Below are 17,643 nucleotides of genomic sequence, written 5' to 3'. Positions count from 1 at the left end.
CTTAGTTACACTAAAGTAGAGTTAATTTTTTAAAGATTTTTTTATGTGGACCATTTTTAAAGTCTTTGTTGAATTTGTTGTAATATTGCTTCTGTTTTATGTTTTTTGTCTGTGAGGCATGTGGGATCTTGGCTCCCTGACCAGGGATTGAAAACCTGCATTCCCTTCATTGGAAGGCAAAGTCTTAACTACCAGACCACTAAGTCCCCTGAGTAGATTTATAAGACATTAAGATAATGACTGAAAAAAAAATAAATGCAGATGCAGAAAACACATAAATCCATCTATGTTGGAACAAACACTATGATATCATAGCACAGAGTAAGCTACAGACAGATCAGGCTTTTCTAGTGTTTACTGTTAGAAAGGAAAACGAGATCTGCTGGTAAAGGAGACTGGTGGTGAAGGGAAAATTTCCATTACTGCTTCAATACATTGCTTGACTTTTTTTTTTTAAAACACTAAATAATTTACATGTGACATACATAATTAAAAGATATGAATAAGTTAAAATAAAATGCAACTTCTTCCTCAAAATAGTTGTTTCAAAGCAAAGTTTCTAGTGGTCTCCCCCACTACATGCCCTTCACAACATCTAAGCTAGGGAACCGTTGTTAGGAAAGGATCATTCTTCATTTCATGCTCCATCCTAAAGAAGGCTTTAAGCCATTTTCTTTTAAATACAAGGCCTCACATAACTGAGACTGCTAGGCATCTGATTATCGGATATGAATGTGAAAGTCGCTCAGTCGTGTCTGACTCTGCGACCCCATGGACTATGATTATCAGATAAATGAGTGCAAAATCCAATATAATGATTAAGATATTCAAATATACAAATGTGAAGCCAAAAATAATTAAAAATGCAAAAGAAAACACACAGTTATGTCAAAGTTAAATGATAGTTTATGTGAAAGAACCTAAAATGCTCCTGATTTTTGAAACCTAATTTTCAGAGTACATTTTAATTTTAAATGGACTGTAGGCAACAAAATATTTTCTTCTGCATTAATAAATCAAATTAGAGTACTAAATTACTTCTGAATACCCTCCATTAACAGTTCTACAGCATCTTAATAATAAAGCTTTATGTAATTAGCATCTATAATGTCCTGGTCCCAACCAATCATTTTCTTCTTTCAGTCAAAAAAAAGTTAACATTACTATGTTCAAAGCTGCTGACAATCATTCTGAGATAACATTACACAGCTGAATTGTGGAAGAATTAAAATTTCAATGATAGATGGAGTACTTCTTGAATGATAATAATGTACAGTATTGTATTAAATAAGTGCTTTGACTTCTGCCATCATTTAATTATTTCCAAACCTTATGAAGTTGAAATTATTATCCCACTTGAAGAAGATAAAAAGCTCTGTTCAAAAAAATTAAATAATTTGCCTATAACTCCACTGCTAGAAATGGCAGGGCCAATATTCAAATCTTGGTTGACTGAACTCCAAAAGTTGGTCTTTCCTATATTCCACACTTTCTTGAGAAGAAATCAGTTCTCAAGTTTTTCTAAACAAATGATACATCAGAAGTGAACACAACTTATAGAGTAACACCTCCCCCCACCCAAAAAAAAAACCCTCTGGTATGAGCAAAACTACTATACTCAGTTTTTCTTTCAGGCTAATACATTATATGGTATTTTAATTAGATTCCTGAGTCAATGAAACATATTACAAAAATCTCACTGTCCACATATTGTGTACAAAGGACACTCTAAACAAACAGCAAATTAGTACTAATACATAAACCACGTATTTATGAAAACATCTTAAAACAGTTGGAGATCTCTTAGTTACAGCTATAAGAAGAGAAGCTCTGAACTAACAGAGCTTTTTTCTAATACATGTACATTTATAGAAAACACTACTCAAGTTTAAAAAAAATGGTCAAACTAAACAAGGATGCCATTTACTATAAGACACTGATATTTAAAAACTTGCCCTTTTAAAAGGGAGTGATCTTTTTCCAGAGGAAGACTTTCATCACTAATAACTATTTGGAAGGGAACAAAATCTTACTATATCCTCCTTCTTTCCCCCACTTTTTTTGCTAGAACTGTAAGAAAAGGTGTTTTAAATTAATTGTAATTTGATTAAGTAATGTCTTTATGTACCACAAAGCTTTCAATAATGTATTAGGCACACACAGTTCCAAGAACTTTACACCTCTCATTTTTCTTTAACCAGATAAATCACTGGTTCCCTGCTAGTAAATTCAACTGTAGAACATAAGCTGGACTCAGGTCTAGATAAGAATATACTGGTAAATAACTAAGCTGGACTAGCAAGTAGCTGTAACCAGTAACTCTGAGACACAGCCTCAAAAGTGCATGCTTCAGATGGAATCTAGTAACTCTCCTCTGGACCTTTACATGCAATTTAAAGAGGCATCACAAGATGATGCTCTTCTTTACTGGTAAAAACATGAGTTTTTCAGATAAAAGAAATTAGGACAGAATTAATCCCCTAAATATTAAGAAACAGAACACAGTACTTTAAAACAAGCCCTAATATGATAAAATGACAATATAATAAAGAATCAAATTTTAAACACTTTTTCCCCTTTGTTTTTGCTTTTCTAAGGAACTGGAATTTTTCTACTTCCTAAGTGAACTTCCTCTCAACTGACATTTTTCTGAAATTAAGGACTGTAAACCACAAGTTGGCTCAGTGGCTTGTGGCTGAGATTCCCAGGTAGCTCAGTGGTAAAGAATCCTCCTGCCAATGCAGGAAACGCAAGAGAAGCAGGTTCGATCCCTGGGTTGGGAAGATCCCCTGAGAAGGAAATGGCAAATCCACTCCAGTATTCTTGCCTGGAGAATCCATGGACAGAGGAGCCTGGCGGGCTGCAGTCTAACACCTGAGCAACTGAACACACACCCCACAAATTAAGCTGGTTCGGACCTTGTCAGTACAACGCCTCTATAAACCTGTGTTGCCCTGCTGCCACCTGCTGGCTCCTGATAAAATCGAAAGGTTAAACAACTTGTGGATTTCCTTTCTTAGGCCCCACAGCCTTCATTCACTGTGACCACAATAATGTTTAGCCCAAATTAACAAGGATGGTCATTTTTGTAAATCAGCCACAAATAAAAACCTCCCTGAGATTTGTGCATGTGTGCCTTTGACTTAAAAAAAAAAAAAAATCAGACAATAAAAGGTATGGAAGAACTGTTTTCTGCTTAAAAAAAAAAAAAAAAAAAGCCAATGTATAACCACAGCAGCCAATACTCTCCACCTGCCCCCAATATAATTCAAAGAGCTAGCTGATTTCCTTTGTTGCTGATCAAAAAAATAATAGTGTAGTATTCTTCTATACCACTGGTGCAGAGTTTCACAAAACTTGGTCACCAAACCAGAAGCTAAGTCATCTAGGATGTTTGATAAAATGAAGATTCCCAGAGCACAACCCACCCTAACAAACTGAATCAGAATCTTTGGGAACCACAACCTGAAATTAGCTTTTTGTTTTGATCAATTGCTCCAAATGATTCTCATGTGCAATACAGTTTGAAAACCAAAGACAAAAAGCTGACTTAAGCAGAAAACTAAAACAATCCCAAATATGGTCCTTTAAAAATAAAATAATAATGATATCCTTGTAAAGTTTGATTAAGGAAAATGAAAGAGAGAAAAGATAATTTTTTTTCCTAGCAAAAATATATAGTACTACCCATGAAACAGAGTTTGAGTAAACCAATTACAATAGAATAAACTGGATAGGTGGTTAGAGAATTACCATTAAAAAGAACAGGATATATATCAGGTCTGAAGAGAATTTTTATTTAATATATAAAGAGTAGATTACTCCAATTCTAAACTATTTCAGTTCCAGAAAACTCTACAATTCAAGGAAGCCAACAAAACTTTAATCAAAGCCTGTTATCAACATAATCAAAATAAAAAAAAATTATAATTTGTGAAAACAAATACAAATATTATAAATAAAATGTCAGCAAATAGAATTCAACAATATATCAAAAGAATAATGCATTCTAACCTAAAATAATTAATTTGCAGAACTTAAGGAATTTTTTTAACTATAGAAATTTAATTTACTACACTGATAATAAAAACACACAATCATTAACAATAGGTGGGTTCTGAAAAGGCATACAATAAAATTCATCAGGCATAATAAAAATATTGAATAGAAACTGAAAGAAGCAAGTTTACAACAATAAAGTGGAAGTCACTCAGTCATGTCCGACTCTTTGCGAGGCTATGGAATTCCCTGGAATTCTCCAGGCCAGAATACTGGGGTAGGTAGCCTTTTCCTTCTCCAGGGGATCTTCCCAACCCAGGGATCAGAACTCAGGTCTCCTGCATTGCGGGCAGATTCTTTACCAGCTGAGCCACAAGGGAAGCCCAAGAATACTGGAGTAGGTAGCCTTTTCCTTCTCCAGGGATCTTCCCAACCCAGAGATCAAACTCATGTCTCCTGCACTGCAGGTGGATTCTTTACCAGCTGGGCTATCTAAAACCAATAGTGAGTATTCAAGTCATTTAAAAGCCATTACAATTAAAATCAAAAGGTAAACAGAGATACTTGCAATCCCCATTATTATTCAACACTGTCTCAGAGGTTCTTCAAGAAGACAAAAAGGAAATGACACAGGAATGTTTTTTCTACTTTCACAAATACTAGAAAAGGAGAGACAAAACCATTTCCTTTTGCTAATGACGGAACTATCAATTTTGAAAGCCTAAATGGGAACAGGTAAAAATCACTGAATTATCAATTAAGGTGACTGCTTATACAACAAATAGTCTTTATCAATAAACCTCTAGGAACGAAAACAGAAAAAACTATATTAACAAGAGGCAAAAACCATAAAATAGTCAAAATTAAACTTGAGCATAAGACCAAAGGAGAATGATAAAAATCTTACTTTAAGGACATAAAACAAAATATAATAAAAAAGAAGGTTCGCAAAAATGCCAATTCTCCCCGAATTAACATAAACTCACTCTATCAAAAGACGAGATTTCTCCACTGAAAGTTTTAATTAGACTGACTCTGGCCTTCAGGCCCAGTAACTACAGGAGTGAAGGACACCACAGAAAGAAAACAGAGGAATGCAAAAGATGAGACTACAAATTCTTTTCTTTTCTTTTCTTTGGATAGCAGAAAGCCACAATCAGGCCTTAAACCTCTCAGACAAGAAACCAGAGGACTCCTCTCTGGGGACATCTGGCAGCCCAGGAGATATGACCTACAGAAACTAGCATTCAGGTCAGGGGATTCTCACTCAAGCATACAGCTGTCACTTACTAGTTGGCGGGGGAAAAAGGTATATAGATAAATGTAGGTCTTCTTGATAGAAGAGCTAATAAACTATATTTAGAGTGTATTTTATGTCTTTTCAACTAAATAGTTAAAAGGACTTTGTAATCCAATTGCCTAAAAGAGAATACACATGAAGTGCTAAAGGAGTTCAGGGATGAGAGTGACAACTGAGGACCGGGGAAGAATGCCACTTGCAGAAGTTCTCCCAGAAGTCACGCATTCAAAACTATGGCTTCCTTATTGCTCTCCAAGGGGGGGGGGGGGGGGGGAATCTGTCTAATTTTACTAGGAAGTTAAACATATTTAAATACAGATTAAATACATATTAAATACACATTTAGAAAGATGTACATTGCTTTGAACACGTACAAACATACAAAAAAGGTTATTGTTTCAATGTCAAGTTCAAATTGGGAAAGCAAGGAAAGGAAGCAGATCAGTTCACATTCTACTGGAAATTAATAAACTAGAAGAGACTTTATTTTGTACACTGCAGCACTCTCAGTGCCTACAATAATGCATAACATATACTGCATATTCAACAAACATTTTGAATGTCAAGTGAACAGTATAAATTAGACTGAGGCTCCGTTAGTCAATATTCTTAAAAACTATCCAGATTTTAGATTTGTCTTCTGAAACAAAGCATAACGGACTCTAAAAAATATGAGTCCTTAAATTTAAAAAACACTATAAAATGCTAACTACGCATATGCAGAGTATGGCTGTGTATGATCATATGTGGGCAAAAGAGTAAACGTGTATGTGTACAGGCTACCTGGCCTGTACACACTTTCCCAGTACACAGTGTATATACAGTGTATGTGTACACAGTGTCTTTAATGAGTCAACAGATAGGCAAAGAGACAGTAAGCCTAATAAGGAACTATAATGAATTATTAGAAGCTAGACAATGGGACAGGATAAGGAATCAAAGATGTATCAGTCTTTGCTCTGATTCCATGTAAGTAAGCTATCAAAAAAAAATTACAGAAAAAAAGCCACCAAATAAAATAATTTTATTTCCTAAGGAAACTTTTCAATAGAAGAAAAAGATACTGATAAGTAGGCCACACTACTTATCTATGGTATTTCAAATGCAGTCATGAACTTTAATTCTCTAAATTTCCAATCCTGTGATTTGAATTGGAATTAGTATCCAAAATCATGATTATCAATGAGTGAACTGATAAAACCAAGCTTTTGGCCCTGTGACCCTGTTGGCATCCCTCTCCTGACCATGCATAGGAGTAAACTATTTCCTCCTCCACACTATTTCTACATCTATCCTCACTTAAATGGTGACAGGTAGCAGTATTCAATAAATGTTTGTTGAAGAGAAATAAATATTTCTTATTCAGTAATACTATCTCAACAAACCAGACTCACACTTTTATCTGAAGAAGAAATAATAAGATCATATCAAAAGTGTAAAGCCAGCAAGCTTTAAGGAACTGTTACCCATTTTATAAACATACTGATTAAGACTTCTGTTGGCTACTAGGATTATAAAAATATAAGACACACAGCCTAGATCAAGGATTGGCAAGTTATACTCCATAAGACTAAAAATTCGCCTGTTGTCTTTGTAAATAAAGTTTTACTGGAATGCAGCCACACTCACTGTTTACATATTATGAATTGCTATTTTCACACTACTATAGCAAAACTGAGCAACTGTGACTTAAGACTGTCTGGTCCATAAACCCTGTAACATTTATTATCTAGCCCTATGCAGATAAACTCACAGTCCATGCAGATCTGAGACTAATGGTTTGAATATCCTGGAGGAGGAAAGGGAGGACCTCAGGGCAAGCTTCCTAGATGAAATGGTTAGCTGAAACTTAAGTGAAGACTGTGAAGCAGTCCAATACAGAAATCAGAGAAGGTAAAGGGCTGGAGACAGAGGGGCACAAGGCAGATTTTAGTAACATGGTGTCGTTAGAATGCGGGGTAAAAAGTGGTGAAAGACGAAGCTGGAGAAAAGGGCATTATAGGCTATAGTCGCCAAGGTGAAGAGTTTGTATTTTTTAAACAAGTATATCACATTATGCTTATACTTGCCAGAAAAATAAAAATCAAACACATACATACACACACAAATCTACCTCTGGAAGAATATACCAAAAAACTAGTCAAAAGAAGTAATAGAGGACTAATAAAAAAATTAAAAAAAAAAAAAAAAAAAGAAGTAATAGAGGGAAAGGACAGATAAAAAGAGGGTCAGAAAGACTTTACTAAATATCTCTTTAAATTTCTTGTTTTTTAAATCACATGAATGCATTACCTCTTCTAAAATTACATGTTAAAAAGTGTATTCCTTGCCATAAAGGAAATATTTAAGGACTTAATTTAGTGTTAAGAGCAAATAAATTCTGTAGATGAAATATACAAGAAAGCTGGAAAGAGCAAGGAGCAGTCAGGAAACTATTAACAGACCACTGATTACTTAAAGCAAGTACATTAACAATGTATTATGAAGTTTACAACATATGAAGAAGCAAAATGTATGACAATAGCTCAAAAGACAGAAAGGGAAGTAAAGGAATTATATTACTGTAGGGTTTTTACATTGTTTTTAAGCAGAATAACATTAATTAAAAGAAAAGTAGGATAAGTTAAGGATGAGTACGACAATCTCTACACTAACAATTAAAAATACCACAACAAAACCTTTTGTGCACCAGGAGAAAGGAGCAGTGACCCCACAAGGGACTGAGGCAGACTTGCCCGCGAGTGTCCAGGAGTCTTTGGCAGAGGCGTGGGTCACAGTGGCCTGCCGCAGGGTCAGGGGCACTGACCATCCTAGGAGCTGACTCCAACAGTCCTGAGTGTGCTGCCATAAGTCTTTTTGAAGGAGGTCCCCATTACTGCCATTACCCCTACCATAGTTTGGCCTCAGGCCAAACTATAGGGAGGGAACACAGTCCCACCTGTCAGCAGAAAATTAGATTAAACATTTCCTAAGCATGGCCTTTCATGACCCAGATAACCAGAATGGTGTGATCACTCACCTAGAGCCAGACATCCTGGAATACAAAGTCAAGTGGGCCTTATGAAGCATCATTAGGAATAAAGCTAGTGGAAGTGATGGAATTCCAGTTGAGCTATTTCAAATCCTGAAAGATGATGCTGTGAAAGTGCTGCACTCAACATGCCAGCAAATTTGGAAAACTCAGCAGTGGCCACAGGACTGGAAAAGGTTAGTTTTCATTCCAGTCCCAAAGAAAGGCAATGCCAAAGAATGCTCAAACTACCGCACAATTGCACTCATCTCACACGCTAGCAAAGTAATGCTTAAAATTCTCCAAGCCGGGCTTCAACAGTACATGAACCATGAACTTCCAGATTTTGAAGCTGGATTTAGAAAAGGCAGAGGAACCAGAGATCAAATTGCCAACATCCGTTGGATCACTGAAAAAGCAAGACAGTTCCAGAAAAACATCTACTTCTGCTTTGTTGTCTACGCCAAAGCCTTTGACTGTGTGGATCACAACAAACCACCTGACCTTCCTCCTGAGAAACCTGTATGCAGGCAAGAAGCAACAGTTAGAACTGTACATGGAACAACAGACTGTTTCCAAATCAGGAAAGGAATACGTCAAGGCTGTATATTGTAGTGCTCAGTTATTCAGTTGTGTCCGACTCTCTGCGACCCCGTGGACTGTAGTCTGCCAGGCTCCTCTGTCCATGGGATTCTCCAGGCAAGAATACTGGAGTGGGTTGCCATCTCCTTCTCCAAGGCTGCATATTGTCACCCTGTTTATTTAACTTATATGCAGAGTACATCATGTGAAATGCTGGCTCGATGAAGCAACAAGCTGGAATCAAGATTGCCAGGAGAAATATCAATAACCTCAGATATGCAGATGACACCAACCTTATGGCAGAAAGCGAAGAGGAAATAAAGAGCCTCTTGATGAAAGTGAAGGAGGAGAGTGAAAAAGTTGGCTTAAAACTCAACATTCAGAAAACAAAGATCGAGGCATCTGGTCCCACCACTTCATGGCAAACAGATGGGGAAACAGTGGAAATAGTGAGAGACTTTATTTCTTTGGGCTCCAAAATCACTGCAGATGGTGACTGCAGCATGAAATTAAAAGACACTTGCTTCTTGGAAGAAAAGCTATGACCAATCCAAACAGCATAAAAAAGCAGAAACATTACTAAGCCAATAAAGGTCCGTCTAGTCAAGCTATGGTTTTTCCAGTAGTCGTGTACGGATGTGAGAGTTGGACCATAAAGAAAGCTGAGCCCCGAAGAATTGATGCTTTTGAACTGTGGTGTTGGAGAAGAATCTTGAGAGTCCCTGGACTGCAAGGGGATCCAACCAGTCCATCCTAAAGAAAATCAATCCAGAATATTCACTGGAAGGACTGATGTTGAAGCTGAAACTCCAATACTTTGGCCACCTGATGGGAAGAACTGACTCATTGGAAAAGACCCTGATGCTGGGAAAGATAGACGGCAGGAGGAGAAGGGGACGATAGAGGATGAGATGGATGGCATCACCAACTCAACAGACATGAGTCTGAGTAAGCTCCAGAAGTTGGTGATAGACAGGGAAGCCTGGCATGCTGCTATCCATAGGGTCGCAAAGAGTCGGACACGACTGAGCAACTGAACTGAATTAAGCATGGCCTTGCCCACCAAAGGCAAGATCCACTTTCCCCCACAGCCAGTCCCTCCCATCAGGAAGCTTGCACAAGCCTCTTATCCATCAGACAGCAGATAGAATGAAAACCACAATCACAGAAAACTAACCAAACTGATCACATGGATCACAACCTTGTCTAACTCAATGAAACTATGAGTGAGCCATGCCATGTAAGGCCACCCAAGATGGATGGGTCATGGTGGAGAGTTCTGACAAAACATGGTCCAACAGGAGAAGGCAATGGCAAACCACTTCAGTATTCTTGTCTTGAGAATCCCATGAACAGTATGAAAAGGCAAAAGGACATGACACTGAAAGATGAACTCTCCAGGTCGGTAGGTGCCCAATATGCTACTGAAGAAGAGTGGAGAAACAGCTCCAGAAGGAATGAAGAGGCTGAGTCAAAGCGGAAACGACACCCAGTTGTGGATGTGACTGGTGGTGAAAGTAAAGTCTGATGCTTTAAAGAACAATACTGCGTGGGAACCTGGAATGTTACGTCCATGAATCAAGGTAAATCGGAAGTGGTTAAACAGGAGATAGCAAGAGTGAACATCGACATTTTAGGAATCAGTGAATTCAAATGGACCAGAATGGGTGAATTTAATTCAATGACCATTATATCTACTACTGTGGGCAAGAATCCTTTAGAAGAAATGGAGTAGTCCTCACAGTCAATAACACAAGCAGGTTTAAATAAAAAACCAAAAGAGAAAATAAAGTAGAATTTTAATAAAAAAATTTTTTTAAAGAAAAAGAGGGACAAGAGGGACACAAAGGAACAAAAAAACTGATGGGACAAAACAGGGAGAATTAGCAAAATGGTAACATAAACTCAACCATAACAGTAATTAAATATAAATGTACTAAGCCAATTAAAGGACATAGATTGTCATTCTGGATTAAAAAACAAGACCTAACTACATGCTCTTTACAAGGCCCATTTTAAAAATACTAACACATACAAACTCAAAGAAAAAGAATAGGAAAGGACAAATACTAATTAAACAAACAAAAAGCCAGGACAGCTATATTAAATATCAGAAGATTTCAAGACAGAAATTATTCCCAAAGCCCAGAGGTAAACAGGGATATTTTATAACACTAAAAGGACTGATCCACAGCAGACAAATCAATCCTAAAAGATCTATTCTCAATTAACATACTTAAAAATACATAATGCAAAAGTTAACCAAAAGGAAAACACAGATAAATCCACTGTCATCGTCAGGGCTAATTCACATAGAACAAGCAGACATGAACAGTTATATCAATATTGAGATATAAAATAAATTAAGTAGTTGCCTTGGTAGGAGTAGAGGGGAATAAGTTAAAGTAACAGGAATGAAGGGAAAAATTAAAGTTGAATTAAACAAAATGAAGCTTTATACAAACTGATGATACAATTCCATATATTAAGGGTATGTGTACCTCAATTCTGTGGCCATCAGATGAAAAATGAAAATTAAAGATCAAATTTATTGGAAAAATCCTAATATTATAGATCTTTTTCTTACCAGCATCACTGTTAAATTCATAATTCTTCCAAGGTTATCAATGTAGTAGACACTGTCTTGATACCATGGGTCACAGTGTAGGTAATTATACATCCCAAAAGCATGCATGTGTTCCAGTGTATATTGATCATCTCGAAGTTTTACTTCTGCCACAGCTGAAATATAAGAAAAATAAACATAAAACCAAGAGCTTTGCTCAGATTGTTCTTTTCTGCAGAATGCCAACAAAGTTTAAAAAAAAAAAAACAGAACACTAATTACCAAGTCCTTCAGGACAATTTACTTATATTATTCATTCAAAAACAATTTCTGGGCACCAACTAGGCACTGTGTGCAAAGGGTAAACAATGAATCAAACTGACAAGGCCATTCCCTTACAGAAGTTATAGTACAGTGCTGTGGGAGATAGAGCTTTTCACACCACACTCTTTTCTTTTAGGTACCTCTTCCTTGTTGGAGAAGGAAATGGCAACCCACTCCAGTGTTCTTGCCTGGAGAATCCCAGGACGGCAGGGCCTGGTGGACTGCCGCCTATGGGGCCGCACAGAGTCAGACACAACCGAAGCAACTTAGCAGCAGCAGCCTTGTAGTTATAAATAAAAAGAACAGAGAAATTCTAAAATTGAAAGAGTCTCTGTCTTCTGGGCAAATATTAAGTGCACTACATTATAAAGTGTTTTTGTACTTTTAAAAATCCTTTCTTATTAACTCATTCATTTTTACTACATGTTAAGAAATAAAGAGAATGTTTTTATTATCTCATTATATAATGATGGAAACAAATGAAGTGTAAATGGTGACTACTCTAACATTATACCACATCTTTCCCAAGAGTACAGAACAAAACAATATCATATCTGGAACAGAAACAAGGTTTCCTACTGAAAGAACAGTGCTTTTTTTTTCCACTAGGACATTAGAGACTTCCATAATTTTACTTTTTTCCAGCTTTATTGAGATATAATTGATATACAACATTGTATAAGTTTAACGTATACAACATAATGATAAATGTATTGTGAAATGATGACCAAGTAAGTTTATTTAACACATACATCCATCAACTCACATAGTTACAACTCTTCTTATTATAAGAACTTATAAGATCTACTTTCTTAGCTGTTTCTACAATTTTAAATCTGTCTCCCACTTCTCCTTCTCTTCTATGTAGATAGAAACCCTTGTAGTTCAGGGCTGCCCATGACCTAGAATTAATTTCTGTTCCAAAAGGAAATACATAAATGGACTAAACTAGGCCGGTACTTTACCTTCATTATGAAACTCACCTTACTATATTCTGATTGCAAGTATTTTCATCTTTTTTTCCCAAATGCTCACCTGTCCCTGCTTCTAATACCTATCCTGAGTACTGGCTGACTTACATTTATGCAGCAAATATTTTAAAAGTCAGAAGATCACAGAATCTATCTTCTTAACACTTGTGATCCAGTGCGGAAATGGACATTAGGCAAATAATCAAATAAATACATTATATATTTGTGTAAGTGAAGTGAAGTGAAAGTTGATCAGTCATGTTTGACTCTTTGCGACCCCATGGACTATACAGTCCATGGACTTCTCCAGGCCAGAATACTGGAGTGGGTAGCCTTTCCCTTCTCCAAGAGATCCTCCCAAACCAGGGATTGAACCCAGGTCTCCTGCTTTGCAGGTGGATTCCTTACCAGCTGAGCTACGAGGGAAGACCCATATAAATGTAAATATGTATATAATTAATCAAACAAATATATAATTAAACTACAATAAATTTTACAGAGAAAAATTACTGGATGATCTACTTGGGGAGATTAATGAAGGCTTTCAAAAGTTTGAGCCAAAGGGACATGGGTTGGATCCCTGGGTCGAGAAGATCCCCTGGAGCAGGAAATGGCAACCGGATCCAATATTCTTGCCTGGGAAATCCCATGGATAGAGGAGCCTGACGGGCTACATTCCATGGGGTTGCAAAGAGTCTGACTTGACTGGGCACGCATGTGCCCACACAAGGGTAAGGTAGAGTTAACTTAAATACGCCTACACACACACACACACACACACACCCCCACACCCCACTTATCACAAGGAGAACTGCACAAGGAAAGGCTACAGATGCATGAAGCTACTAGAGAACTGGGCAGAAGGTGGATCCCAAAGGCCTTGCAATATTCATCTTTGCTGATAAACTCAATGTAATAATTCATGTATGAGCTTTTAAGTAGGAGAGTAAGGTCCAGATTCAAATTTACAAAAGGTTTACTTATAACTAAAGACGGAAAACAGAGCAGAGCAAAGGAAACCCAGAAAGAGCCACCAGGATGCTACTGCAGTCATCCAGGCAAGAACGGCTGAGGTTTAGAGACCTATCAGAGGAAAAATCATTGTAACTTTATGCTGGATTTGATAGGGCCTGAGGCAACTTATTACGTAACTCCAGGAAGTGTTTATTTTATATGGAAGCTAAAAATACATACACGCTGATTAGAAACAATCATCAATTCCTGGTTTTCTAGCACCACTGTGTGGATTAAACTTGATACTGCAGGAAGTGTACACGCTAACATAATGGCGCAAAGCAGTAACATGAGGCAAGGATACAACACAAACATTTTCTTCAAACTTGTGCCAGAGACCTGGGCAATCCTGAACAAGCCAGAGACTTAGCCCTTTGCCTTAGTACAAATGTGTACTCGACTGTGAATGTACAGATCTGGAAAACCGTGTTAGGAAACCATGAAATAGTCTCAGTCTTGCTGCATTCTGATAACATTAATTTGTGTAATCTATTAGGACACAAGAAAAGGGCACATTAAATACTTAAATTTACTGCATTTACCATGTCGATCATCTCAAGCATAAAAAGACAGGTAGAGGAAATGAAAGGAGAAAAGCAACATCCAGAATGTGACAGAACTTAACCACCAGCAGGGCTCTCCTGTGGAGCCTACAGGAGGAGAGGACGGCTAGGAGTCTCCAAGCTAGCTTGGCTCTGTGAGTTGACTGAAGATGAGCGACCTCTTTAACAAAGAGCTAAGAAGTCAGTGTAGTAAACTATTTTATTATTGGAAATATACTACAAGAGCCCTGCTGGAAAGGCCTTTTTTCTTATTCTTTTAAAAAGCACTTGGAGCCTAACAAGAGGGGAGTCTCCCTTAATCTTTACCTTTCTTATTTAGCATGCATGGGACCTCAAAAATCTATAGATTTTCATTCACAAATTCATTTACTGAATGTCTATCATGTGCCAGACATGGTGTTTGGCATTGAGCAAATAGTGGTAAATAAAACAGAGATGATCCCTGTCCAAAGGATGCTAAGGATGGCCACAATTACAGCTTCTTGTCCTCTTAGAATTTACAATTAGGCTGAATTACTTTACAAAGGTCACTTCTTAGACCATTTATCTTCTTTTCACCTAGCTGCCGAGTTTGCTCTTTTCACATAAAGATGTAAGGAAGCAAGAGTACAAGTTTGTATAGCTAGTTCTGAAGCAAATGTATAGAACAAGGCAAGGCTAGATTTAGCAGTACTGCTCCCGCTAAACTTTTATATAATGCTTCTGTACCATCATACTTAGATCTGCTTTTCCCCAAATTTTCCTCCAGAAGAGTAGGCATGAATTTTATAGTAAACTTACACAAAACAACGGTTACATGGCTTTTCTCTCCCTTTAATTATTGTCTAAAATTTTTTTAGCCAGCTTTTATTCTCCTTGCCTTGAAGAAACAGCCCAGGGACCAAGAAGAGTATGTGCTTTTGGGTCAGGTTAGCCTCTGATGAGCAGCTTAAGGGTATGTTAACTAATTGTCTACTCTGATTTCTCACCTGTCATAGAAGTGGACAATACTTATCCTATAAGTTATTGACAGGTTTATACTGAAAACATGTGAAGCATTTGCTATATGATGCCTAAGAAGAGTGTTAATTTTTAATTTCCCTGTTCCTCTTCTCCCTTCCAAGGCTAATTCTCACATAGCTGTTGATGATTTCCTTCTCTTCTGCCTCTTCTGTGCCCTTCCTCAGGTTATCTCCTTTTCACTGGCCCGTTTAGTTTGGTTCAGTTCAGTCGCTCAGTCGTATCCGACTCTTTGAGACCCCATGAACCGCAGCATGCCAGGCCTCCCTGTCCATCATCCACTCCCGGAGTCCACCCAAACCCATCTCCACTGAGTCGGTGATGCCATTCAACCATCTCATCCTCTGTCGTCCCCTTCTCCTCCTGCCCTCAATCTTTCCCAGCATCAGGGTCTTTTCAAATGAGTCAGCTCTTCGCATGAGGTGGCCAAACTATTGGAGCTTCAGCTTCAAAATCAGTCCTACTAATGAACACCCAGGACTGATCTCCTTTAGGATGGACTGGTTGGATCTCCTTGCAGTCCAAGGGATCCTCTCAAGAGTCTTCTCCAACACCACAGTTCAAAAGCATCAATTCTTCAGCGCTCAGTTTTCCTCATAGTCCAACTCTCACATCCACACATGACCACTGGAAAAACCATAGCCTTGACTACACAGACCTTTGTAAAAAGTAATGTCTCTGCTTCTTAATATTCTGTCTAGGTTGGTCATACCTTTCCTTCCAAGGAGTAAACATCTTTTAATTTCATGGCTGCAATCACCATCTGCAGTGATTTTGGAGCCCAGAAAAATACAGTCAGCCACTGTTTCCACTGTTTCCCCATCTATTTGCCAAGATGGTTATCTCCTTTTCACTGGCCCCTTCTCCTTCACCTAAATATGTAAAAAACTCCGCACTCACAAAACACATGAGAATGGTTTCCTCTGCTCTGCACTCAAAGCAGAACTCTCTTCCGCCCTGTATTTCTCAAACTTCTCTAAAAAAACAGTCTACACTCCCATTTTCTCATTATGCTCATGAATCCATTTCAATTTTATTTCCAGCTCTAATATTCTACAGAAATTACTCTCTCACTTAAAAACATGTATTGAGCAGCCAAAATGGAATAGTAGTGACCAGATTTATCCTTCCCTCAGAAACAACCAGTAAGACAAAATAAATCAGACAAAATTATATAAAACAGTAATTTTCAAGACATGAGACTACAGGCAACAAAGGACAGTGGTCCTTAAGAGATGAGAAACAAATGAGGTCAGCTCTACTATGCCCCAGCTTAGTGCCCTGACTGAGTGTCCAGCCCATAGCACGAAGAGGGGCGAGTGAAGGAGAGCGTGACCCACTGCCTGGGTCAAGGAACCTGAACTGAGAGTCTGGGAGACCAAGGCAGCTACAGATCATCAGGCAGAGTACCAGAGAAGAGAGCTGCAGAGAGGGACTCCCGAGATCTGCAGAGGGCCTCTCTCAAATATTCAGCAGACGACTAACGGCACATGTTTGAGGAAACCACTCAGGCCAGGGAAAGGACCAACTGAAGGGACTAGAGGGAGTAGCGATGGGAACTCACACAAGGCTGGGAGCGGTGACCGTTCCCATTAGGTAGAGCAGAGCGAACTCCTAACTCATAGGCCGGGTACTCAGAACAGTCCTGTCTCAGCCACAGACTCAGCACTGCTCCAGACCTGGCTAAACAAAATAAAAAAAAAACAAGACCCAGGGAAGTTAATGTAATTAATCCAAGTAACTCAGCTGCATCACAGAACAAAGTTCAAGATGATTTATAAGGATACAAAAGTGTCTTACACCTGATAGGGTAGAATTCACAACTTTTTGCATCCAAAGATTACCAGATTCACAAAGAGGAAAGAAAACAAAACCCACAATGAAGAGAATAATCAATCAACAGATGCCAACAGATAACGGTCACAGAAGTTATAATTAGCAGGATAAAACATTAAAGTACATTCCAAATGTTCATAATGACAACTAGAGACATGAAGGATATTAAAATCATTTAAATCAAACTTCGAGAGATGAAAACTAAGATGAAAAATACACTGGATGGAATTAATGACAGAATAGACATTGGAAAAGAAGAGTGAAATTAAAGGCACGAAAATAGAAACTATCCAAAATAAAACAGACTTAATAGACTTCTCTGACAGTCCAGTGTTTAAGACTCTGCTTCTGCTTTAGAGGGCACAGGCTGCCTGGTTGGAAAACGAAGATCCTGCATGCCACACAGCATGGCCAAAAACAAACAAAAACAAAAAACAAAACAACAAAAACAGAAAAAATAAACACAGCATTGACGAGCT

At 37.8% G+C, this 17,643-nt stretch overlaps 1 protein-coding gene across 1 annotated transcript in view; it reads right to left on the bottom strand.

The window, feature by feature from the left end:
- NUDCD1 (NudC domain containing 1) overlaps positions 1 to 17,643 on the bottom strand; it is an 89,797-nt gene that overhangs the window by 62,934 nt on the left and 9,220 nt on the right. The window contains exon 2 of the mRNA XM_043880039.1: positions 11,479 to 11,633. Within this exon, the coding sequence (XP_043735974.1) occupies positions 11,479 to 11,633 (155 nt within the window). The remainder of the gene's footprint in view (positions 1 to 11,478; positions 11,634 to 17,643) is intronic.

The sequence above is a fragment of the Cervus elaphus genome, chromosome 21, assembly GCF_910594005.1.
Source record: "Cervus elaphus chromosome 21, mCerEla1.1, whole genome shotgun sequence".
NCBI lineage: Eukaryota > Metazoa > Chordata > Mammalia > Artiodactyla > Cervidae > Cervus > Cervus elaphus.
Note: the sequence above shows the minus strand (reverse complement) of the source record. Positions and strands in the feature narration are given on the sequence as shown.